General features: G+C 51.1%; 1 protein-coding gene across 2 annotated transcripts; it reads left to right on the top strand.

Moving 5' to 3' along the window:
• Nucleotides 1-79: 79 nt before the first annotated feature.
• KBTBD13 (kelch repeat and BTB domain containing 13) lies at nucleotides 80-10,564 on the top strand. Of its 2 annotated transcripts, XM_079125690.1 has the most exons (4): nucleotides 80-638; nucleotides 829-1,047; nucleotides 1,108-1,736; nucleotides 5,899-10,564. In XM_079125690.1, the coding sequence occupies exon 4, from the start codon at nucleotides 5,921-5,923 to the stop codon at nucleotides 7,478-7,480; it is 1,560 nt and encodes a 519-aa protein (XP_078981816.1). In that variant the 5' UTR covers nucleotides 80-638; nucleotides 829-1,047; nucleotides 1,108-1,736; nucleotides 5,899-5,920; the 3' UTR covers nucleotides 7,481-10,564. The 2 variants fall into 2 exon arrangements, with proteins under 2 accessions (XP_078981816.1, XP_078981817.1); XM_079125691.1 differs by lacking the exons at nucleotides 829-1,047; nucleotides 1,108-1,736.

Below are 10,564 nucleotides of genomic sequence, written 5' to 3' on the forward strand. Positions count from 1 at the left end.
CGCTGGGCCCGCGCCCGGCCGCGCCCCCTCCGCCCGGCTCAGCCTTGAGGACCCCGGCGCCCCCAGGCTCCGCCGCGAAGGACCGGGCAGAGGGATTCTCGAGCGGAGGCAGAGCGAGAAAGACTTTTCCAAACCTCCACTTTCTTCACACCAGCAAGGAAATCCTCCCTTTCCTTTGTTCCACCGAGCTGGCTCCGCCTTCTCCTCCAGGAAGCCTCCCGGGCTTGCCCTATCTTTAGGCTAGTCAGCTCAACCTGGGCTCTCTGCTTCCGCAAGCCGGCTCTTCCGTGTGGGGGCCCTAAGTGGCATCACTGCAGAACCCAGGGGGAGAGAGTTCCTACCAAGACTTCATGGCCAGTATGTTTACAGCTTCAAGAAACCACATTCATCCAGGATTTCTGTTTCTCCCTGATGGGATCTAATGAGTTGCATGTGTTTGTGGTCTCTGGTGTAAATGGGGTATTTGTTATAATACCTGGCACCCCTCTTGCCTACAGTCCTGAAATTGGTGGTGAGCCTGGCAAGAGTCACCTGGTCATTTCCCTTGGATCTCAGGGTAAACCTGGTCATGTTGGACACAGGGAAAATGGCCCACACCAAGAACGTAACCACTCAGGATCTAGGGCCAGCTCCTTCTGGTTAGTGATCCTGGACAAGTCACCTTCCTTTTTTTGTGGTCTGGAGATTGAATGCAGGGGCACTTAACCACAGAGCCACATCCCCAGCCCTTTTTAAAATATTTTATTTAGAGTTAGGGTCTTGCTGAGTTGCTTAGGGCCTCTATAAGTTGCTGAGGCTGACTTTGAACTCTCGATCCTCCTGCTTCAGCCTCTCAGGCCGCTGGGATTACAGACCTGCTCACCACTCTGGGCTCACCTCACTTCTTTGGCTTCGGTGTTCCCAACTATGAATACTAGAGGAAGGGAAAATAAATCTAATAATCCATGATGTGACTTGCCTAATAGAGACTGACAGAATCAGCCCTGGGCTCCAGACCTGAGTATGTTCTAGAACTCTGTAGAGACTGTCTTTTGGAATGCACGCCAGGTTAGAGTTGGGAAGGATATGGGAACCTAACTACAACCAGTTCCCTTCTCCTTTCCCCAGATGGTTAGCTAATCTATCCCACCCATCCATCCCACAAAAGAAACCATGGAAACCCAGGTCAGCAGGCAGAGGGTCCAGGGTCAGAAGAGGATGGGAATAACTTCTCTCCATCCAAGAAGGAAAATAGTTTTTCCTGTATAGGACATGAATATTGACTCAGGCCTGTGTTTCGGGGAGACCACAGTAAGCCAGCTGTGTTATTAAGGCTCTAAGGTACAGGGAGGAATTTGTTTAGATTACGTCCTTAGGCCAGAAATGCTAGCACAGCTAATGGCTAAGGGTTTTCCTTTTAGTTGAAGGAGTTGAGAATGTGGGGGCCAAGTTCCAGCCACATCCTTGGGCTGGCCACAGTCCTATGAAGACAGACTGGTTCCAGAAGGGGTCTGTGGGGAGAAAACCAATCTTCCTGGAGGGCTGCTGGATCCACACAGACCCTGCAAACTTGAACTCTGCTACTTCCCAGCTGGGACTAGTGTGGGAATTATTTAATGTCATTCTGTTTTCAGTTTCTTCCTCTTTAAAATTCAGACCAACCAGGAGATGGGAGCTGTAGGAGGCAGATTCAGTGTGAGGTTGAATTCTAACCATCTGGATGAAGTGAACCCCTGACCTTGAGAACAACCAAGAAGGTGAACACTTCAACACGTCAAGGAGATTTTGTAGAGGAGACTCCAGCCTGACTTTCACAATGGGATGAGATGATTCTTAATTCCCTTTTAGTTTAGATATCCAGCTAGTCAGTTTACTCAGGCCCTCAGTTGTCACAGTTGAGGGCTCAAAGTCTGTGACTTTGGAGGAAGAGTGCCCAGTTCCTTTCCCCACCCTCAGCCTCTTTACCTGTGGGCTGCTTGTCCAGCACCCAGAGTTCCCACTGTGGACTGGAAAGACCTCAGGAATAAGTCCAATTACCATCAGACCCTAGAATAAACTGCTTTGCCTTTCCAGGTCTCAGTTTCTCTCTTTAAGATACGGGTATTAAGGGTTAGATGAGATAACATGAAAGCATCCCACCCGGAACTTGGCAGATGGCCCCAAGGAGCAACTGATAACTGCCTCCACTCCACCTTCATGAATAGCACACACGCCTGGCCCACCTGCCAAGAAGTCAGTGAGCAGTGCAGTGTGGTTAGTAGAAATATGGACACTTCAGCTCAAGAGATAGGTTATGCTGGGTGCAGTGGTGCACACCTGTAGTCCCAGTGGCTCAGGAGGTTGAGGCAGGGGGACTGAAAGTTCAAAGGCAGCCTCAGCAACTCAGCGAGACCCTGTCTCTAATAAAATATATAAAAGAGCTGGGGATGTGGCTCAGTGGTTAAGCGCCCTTGGGTTCAATCCCCTGTACCAAAAAAAAAAAAAAAATCAATCAAAAGAGAGGTTATTCTGTTATTCCTTACCCCACCCCATCATCTAGGTGCTTGTAGGTGACCCTCAGGCACCCAAAATGCAGAAACTATGCATGGTTCCCAGTAATGGGCATGAAGCAGATACTCAGATGTCCCTGGAGTGAATAGGTGGAACATGTAGAGGTCTAGGCATATAAGCCATGTGAGGGTTTCCTGATGCCAGGTCCTAGATGACTCCAGGCCACCAACCCCCAGGAATGATTCCACCTAAAGCTTTTGGAAGCCCTTCATTATGTCACTGCTTTCTCTTGAGAAACAACATGTTCAGTGTTAAATTCAGAAGTCAAAGATGAACAGAACCTCAGAAATCAGATCCAAACGCTAAGATGAAGAACTGGTGCCTGGAGGGGCTGGGTAGCTCTTGCAAGTCAGTGGTAGTGCAGCATCAAAACACAGGACAAGAATCCTGAGTCCTAGTCCAGGCAGTGCACGCTACTCGCTACCTTGTATGCAAAAACTTCTCCATGGTGGAAAGAGCCAGAACTTCCCCATCAGACTGGAGTGGATGCTGGGGTAGAGGCTATCTCCCAGGGCAAGGGCTATGTCTCCTCAATCAGATGGAGGGTTCCCCTGGAATGGGGGCTGTCTTCCAAAATAGACTGGGGACTGCCTTAGGTTAGGCCCTGGAATTCCACTTAACAGACCCCTACTGTGTGCCAGTCATGTGGACAGAGATGAACAAGGCTGAGTCTGTGCTCTAGAAAGGCTCAGAGTCCGCTTGCAGGCTCCTTTCCTTGTCCCCACCCCCAACCACACAGTGCGGGGGTGCAAAGTGGAGAGGAGGTTAGTGCAGGGTCGGGCAGGGCCTGGGAACTCTGTGGGCTGCCCACATCCAGGATGGTTCCTTGTCCTTTCTAAATCCCAGAGGAACATTCAGTGTCTGGGAGGTGGAAACTCTCCTCAGTTGCAGACAGCATCTGATGGGGCCTGGGGGTGGGGCCAAACAGCTTATCCTCAGCCCAGCCTTAGAACCATGACCCCCACCTCGGGTCACCCCTCCCCACTGCCTGGCTGCTGAACTTGGAAACTGGGTGTGTGCATGAGCCCCAACCCACTCAGGGAGGCTGGATGGGGGAAAAAGTAAGCAGAGAGCAAACTTCAACCAGGGGTTTGTACTTCCACTGCCTCCTGCTCTCAGGAGGGCTGGCGCTGCTTCCATCTGGTGTGGCTGCTGGTTCCTGAGTGTCTGGAACAGGCCAGCTGGGAGGAACTGTGGCCCCAGGAATGTGCCACAGCTCAGCCCTCCCCAGCCCTGCCCCTTGAGCCTCACAGAAAGCAGCAAAGCTAGTGTCAGTGAAGAGGAGCAGCCAGGCTGAATCAGAGAGCAGGGCCTGGGGTTGGTGGACAGGGTTCAGTCCAGTCCCACGTCCTTCTTCATGACCAAGAAAAAGCCCCTCTCATAATCAAGAAAAAGCCTGCTTTCCTCTTCTGTGAGACGGTAACAGATACCTTCTCCCTTCCCACTAAGCCCACTAGCAAGGACCTGGCAAGTGTCCCCAAGAGATGATTATCATGTCTGCTACCTGGACCTCCAGGCCCTTTCAGCCAGTCTGGAGAGAAGCTGGCAGAAGGCCTGGGATAGTATTCATGAAGACTCCTGTCCCCTACCCCCATTGCCTCCTCCTCTTCCTGTCTGGTCCCTAGGGCAGAGTGTCTGAAATATTTCTGGCTGCCTCCTCCAAGCCTCTGGCTTCCCAGGCTCACACAAGTGGTCCCCACATCCCATCCCGGCTCTGACAGAGCCAAACTAGGTGGAAGTTACCTAAACGGGGAGGCACATTTGTTTGGGGTCTGCAGATTCATCCTTGAGGGTCTACATATAAGTGTCTCCTAAGGGGGAGGAAAGCTCCCCTGCCCTCCTCCCAATTCTTGCAGGGCACTGTGAGCTACTGCATCCTCCCAAAGGAGGCCTGCAGGTGAGGGTGGACCAGCTGGACATCCCCCAAGTGGCAGATACTATTTGCTCACCTGCAGAATAAGATGGCAGGAGAAGATAATTACTTAATTCCTTTCAACCTCACATTTTAGGACCCAGAGTCTTAGCTGATCACCTAGGAGAGTTCTGTGCAGTGGGTAAAGTGTCACAGGCTGGGCAAGAAGAGGTCTGGGGCTGTTTGCCCCAAGTTGCAAGACCCTGGGTAATTTCCTTTCACTGTGCCCCAGGTCCTCCACTATAAATGAACGTGGTGAACCACATGAGCCCAGCATTTGTAACACAGAGCACCATGGTGAGGGCCACACAGTCTATAGTCAAAAGACTGCATTCCAATCCTAGGTCTGCCTAGATCTGGCCATATGATTAAAGCTCTTGGTGACTCAGTCTCCTCATCTATGAAATGGGGCTATTAATAATACTATCCAACTCATAGTGTTGCTATAAGCAATGAGCAAATATCTATTAAATGAGACAAATAGTATCTACTCAGAATTGTTGCAAGGGTTATAGAAGTTAATACAAAATGCTTATTGCAATGCTTGATAAAAATGCAATTTAAATATTAGCTGTTATTATTCCAAGAAGCCATTCTTTACATCCACAGGCATAAGATGTCTCCAATACCCCCACTTTCCTTCTCTCAAGGTCCAGGGTCACACAGCAATGAAGGGGTTGGGCAAGTGGAGAACAGACTCAGCTTCCTATTCCCATCCCAAGTCAGAAATTGCTTCCACAAAGAGTGAATGATTGGATGTACACCTGCAAAGCAAAATCGCTATTCTTCCCATTTTACACAAAAGGAAACTGTAATTCAAAAACAGATTGGGCTAATCCAGAGACAGGGGCAGAGGCTCAGAGAACCCTTGAACTTGAGAACCCTGGTCCTGAACCTTTCAATTTGCTCAACTTCTGTCTTTCCCTCCAACTTGCCTGTCCCATCCCCTCTAAGTTGATGGGGTGGGTTGGATATTTATCCTGTTCTTGTTCTTCCCAGCTAACTGACCTTTGGACAACTCCCCTAAACTCTCTGAGCCTCCTTCAGAATGCTTTACAGATATTCCAATATAGTGAAATAGGTGTTATTGTTATTGCTCCCCTACACTTTTTTGTGTGTTGGGGTGGTGGTACTGGGGATTGAACCCAGGGGCACTCTTACCATGGAGCCCTTTCTTAATCGTTCATTTTGGGACAGGGCGTTGCTAAATTGCCATCCTCCTGCCTCAGCCTCCCAAGTAGCTGGGTCTACAGGTGCACACCACCACGGGCGCTTAATTAGCCCCTTTCTGAAGATGAGGGAAACGAAAAGCAAGGAGTTAAGGTACTTGCTTTGTACCAAGGTCACACATCTCGTATGGAGCGGGTTAAACGGGGTATCTTTGCAAGTAGCCCTTGCAATGCCTAGCATGCTGTAGATGTTCAGTATACAGTCGTTCTTATCACTTTCTTTCACAGAGGTGACCACGCAGTTCTCCTGATGCCCTCCAGCCCGGGGCCATCCAGCCTGCGGGACACCACATCACATGTGCCTACTATCTTTAGCCAGGGAGGTATTTATATCCCCGGGGGAAGTTTTTTTTTCCCAGTACGGGGTAGCCCCAGAGTCGGTGGCTCCGCGAATCCAGGTCCCCCGCGGCAGCCTCCGCCCCTCTGGCTCACCATGCCGCAGGGCCCTGAAGTCCCGGTTCAGGTCTGGGTGGGCGGCCAGCTCTTCCAGGCTGACCAGGCACTGCTGGTGGAGCACTGTGGCTTCTTCCGCGGCCTCTTCCGCTCCGGCATGCGGGAGGCTCGCGCGGCAGAGGTGCGCCTGGGCGCGCTGAGCGCGGGTGGCTTCCGTACCACGCTCCAGGTGCTGCGAGGCCAGCGGCCGGCCCTGGCGGCCGACGATGAACTGCTGCAGGCGGTGGAGTGCGCCGCCTTCCTGCAGGCGCCGGAGCTGGCGCGCTTTCTGGAGCATAGTCTCACGTCGGACAACTGCACGTTGCTGTGCGACGCAGCCGCCGCCTTTGGCCTGAGAGACGTGTTCCACAGCGCCGCGCTCTTCATCCGCGACGGCGAGCGCGAGCTGGCGGCCGATTTGGTGCTGCCAGAGGCCCGCGCCTATGTGGCTACCCTGCGGCCCAGCAGCTATGTGGCCTTGAGCACTCACACGCCTGCGCCTGGCTTCCTGGAGGATGCATCACGCACAATGTGCTACCTGGACGAGGAGGAGGACGTGTGGCGCACGCTGACAGCGCTGCCCCTGGAGGCCAGCACAATGCTGGCAGGAGTGGCCACGCTGGGCAACAAACTCTACATTGTGGGCGGTGTGCGTGGCGCCAGCAAGGAAGTGGTGGAGCTGGGCTTCTGCTACGACCCCGAAGGAGGCACATGGCGCGAGTTCCCCAGCCCGCACCAGCCACGCTACGACACGGCACTGATGGGCTTCGATGGCCGCCTCTATGCCATCGGAGGGGAGTTCCAGAGGACAACCATAAGCTCCGTGGAATGCTATGACCCAGCCACAGGCTGCTGGAGCTTCATGGCTGACCTGCCACAGCCGGCTACAGGGGTGCCCTGTGCCCAGGCACGTGGCCGCCTCTTCGTGTGCCTGTGGCGGCCAGCAGACATCACCGCAGTAGTGGAGTATGCGGTGCGAACTGACGAGTGGCTGCCGGTAGCCGAGCTACGACATCCGCAGAGCTACGGTCACTGCATGGTGGCCCATCGTGACAGTCTCTACGTGGTGCGTAATGGACCTTCCGATGACTTCTTGCACTGCGCCATCGACTGCCTCAACTTGACCACGGGCCAGTGGACGGCGCTACCCGGCCAGTTCGTCAACAGCAAGGGAGCACTCTTCACTGCCGTAGTGCGCGGCGACATCGTCTATACTGTCAATCGCGTGGTCACGCTCCTCTACGCCATCGAGGGTGGCACCTGGCGGTTGCTCAGTGAAAAGATCGGCTTTCCCCGGCCCGGCTCCTTGCAGACCTTTCTCCTGAGGCTGCCCCCTGGCGCTCCTGGGCCTGTGGCCACACCGTTGCCAGAACTGTGAACCCTGAGCTGGCGATAGGAGAGAACACCCTGAGTCTTCCCTGAGCCGAGACTGAGTGTGTGAAACTGGTTTTAGGAATTTCTTGTTCCCTATTGAGACACTCAGTTCTCGTGCCTTCTGATGGTGTGAACATGCCCAAGAAGCTCAGGGAGCAACAGTGATACCTGGTCGGAGCCCTCAAATCACTTGGACTCTGCTGAGAGCTGGTGGGTCATGGTGTCAGTGAAAAGGGTAGAAAGGTTAGGATTTGAATAATCCAGGCTTATACTGGAATGGGCCAGCAATCCAGCATGGCCAGGAGTGGGTTAAGTGATGTTAACCAAACTAACAATCAGTAGGCACAAAATTAGTCGCCTAACATTTTCCCAACACAGTGCTAGGCCTCATGAGAGCTGTAGTTGCTAGGCAGGGGTCCACAAAGCTCAGAGTCTAGCCCAGAAAAACTCAATCCTAACTGAACAGTTAAAACAAAAGGTTTACACATACTTGTCTCCATCCACAAAGCAACATTTTTTTTTTTTTTTGCTTGTTTGTTTGTTTGTTTGTTTTGGTATCCAGAATTGAACTCAGGGGCACTTAACCACTGAGCCACATCCCCATCCGTTTTTTGTACTTTATTTAGAGACAGGGTCCTCACTGAGTTGCTTAGGGCCTCCCTAACTTGCTGAGGCTGACTTTGAACTTATAATCTTCCTACCTCAGCTTCCCTAACCATCATGTGCGTCATGTGCCCAGCAACCTGTTTTTCTTTTTAAACCCATTCATAATATAACAAAAGAATGACTGAAGGAATCAGTGAGGTAAAGGAAAAATAAGGAGATGGGAAAGATATAACTTCAGGGAGGTGGAGGGTAGACAAATTGTAAGCAGGAGAGAGATTAAGATAGTGTCTGAAAAGGAAGGTTTAGACCATCGATACTGAGAGCTCAGGAGGAAAGCTGGGGAAAGACTGGAGTAGTTGGTAAGTCTCTGAGAGGCCAGCCTTTAAGGCAAGCAGTTGCAGATGGAGATATTTTAGGGATGGGGTGAGACTGGGCCGACTTGTAGCAGACAAAATGACCTAGTTTGGAGCGAGAGTTGTGGGAGAGAGAAACGGTTTCCTACATACCCTTTGGGACCTGGAACATCGGGGGGCACACAGGTGGAAGCCCCTTGCTAATCCCCTTTTTTGCCATCACCACAGGGACAGTGGACTGTTAACCCCATGACTTCACTCAAGGTATGAGCCCATCCTGCCTTATGTCCTCAGTTGTATGTCTTCCACTCTATTCTACAGGTTCCATCTCTCTCCTCCTAGCTTCTGCTCCTGCCATTTCCTCGGCCTAGAACGCCTTTCTCCTCTTCTTCCTTGTCTTCCCTTTTCTTCTCCTTCTCCCCCCGCCCTTCTCCTCCTCTTTCTCTGTCAGCTCTGTACCCACCTCCTCTCTGCAGGATTGGCTGATCCAGCTCCTCATTTTCCTGATGTTGTCTGCCTGCAATTGCTCAACGGACCTCTGGCTGTGACACCATTGTGTGTGTGTGTGTGTGTGTGTACGCGTGTGTGTAGCCACACACATACACAGATAGTAAGGACAGACATCCTGTGCTTATAACTGAGCAGGGCACTTCCCCACTTACAGAATAAAATGATGAGAGCTTGCAAGAACCCAGGCTGTAGGGTGCACTGGTTAGGGCAGTTGGCTAGTGGTGCCCTCCTCTAGAATATCCAGTCCTGGCTTCTAGGCAAATGCCTGCCCAGCCTTGCCGCCTGTCCATGGACTTGGGTAGACTTCTCTGAGTGGTCCTGAGTGGTCTCTGTCATCTAGGATCTGAGTCCCAAGGGAAACTTTGGCCTCCTCAGAAGTGAAGAATACAGCATTGGCCTGGAGGCTAATGTCAGGGCTGCCTCTCACAGCTTCTTCCTCTGACCTATGTCCCAAGCCTGGAGAATGCTACTCTCAGAAGCCCTGGACCTTCCAACCTGGGAACAGCCTAGTCTGATGAGTCTTAACAATAAACCCTGACTTTTGCATCCCGTGAATGCTGTGCAAATTCTTCACATCCATCTCCCTCTCTGTACCTGCCACAGTCCTGGAAATTGATACCCTCTCCATGAGGCAGATGAGATATGTAAAGCTCAGAAGCTAAGTAATTGGCCCAAAGCCACACAGCACAGCAGAGATCCTCACTTATGGTTCTGTCAAAGTATAGTTTTAAAATCACATGTCAATGATTTCTTTATCTCACTAATAAGGGGATCAAAAGAATGCAAAGTTGGTTGAAAAGAGCATTTGAAAGACAGGGCTTTTGTATTTAGTTGGCGAAGACATGCTGAAATAAGTTTGCTAAGCTAGAGATGCTGCTGGACAATATCTAATGTGCAATAAAATCATCATTTTTGTGGTTCTCTCCTGGACAAGAAATCCTTTGCATCTTCGCATCCATGCATGTACATACTTGTGCAGGCATCCACGAGTTAGTAGAGGACTTCACAGGATCAAGCTCTAATCCATAGTAAGTTATTAAAACAAAGGTACATGCCCCTTAGCAATTAAGTAGCATTTCACTGTTCAGCATTGTCCCAGAGTTACACAGAAGGACCTGCAGTCCTCCTTTTGCATTTTTCCAAGTTATGAGTAAGTTTTCTTAACAGTGCAGAGCACTCCCCACCCCCATGCCTTCTGACCAGCACTGAACACATGGGATTTGTGATGTGGAGGTCCTTGTTGATCAGCACTCAGGCTTTTTCACCCACAGAACTGTGTGTACATTTCCAGCTGCTCAGCTAGCTCCCTGAATTTGGTTGTTCCTTCACTCTGAGGAATCTTCTTTTGTGCACAATAGTAATAGCACAGCATTCATACAGAGCCTTCCTGCAGTTCACTTACTTAAATAAGAATTTCAAGGGTAGACAGCTCCATAGCACCCCTGCTCCTCCTCTCAAATAAAAACCCCAAACCCAAAGGTCACATGCACAGCTAGTAAGTGGCACAGTCTGACTTTGAACCCAGGGCTACATGTTTGTTTTCTGTGCTGCATCTCTGCTTAGCTAATGTTCTGAGATGGACAGGCTGTCCATATCTTTAACATCTCTTCCCTTTCATC

The sequence above is a fragment of the Sciurus vulgaris genome (assembly GCF_902686455.1).
Source record: "Sciurus vulgaris genome assembly, chromosome: 2".
Classification (NCBI taxonomy): Eukaryota; Metazoa; Chordata; class Mammalia; order Rodentia; family Sciuridae; genus Sciurus; species Sciurus vulgaris.

Bases quoted from the DNA above. Each gene is read 5' to 3' on its own strand.
- KBTBD13 (XM_079125690.1), top strand. From the start codon at position 5,921: ATGCCCTCCAGCCCGGGGCCATCCAGCCTGCGGGACACCACATCACAT.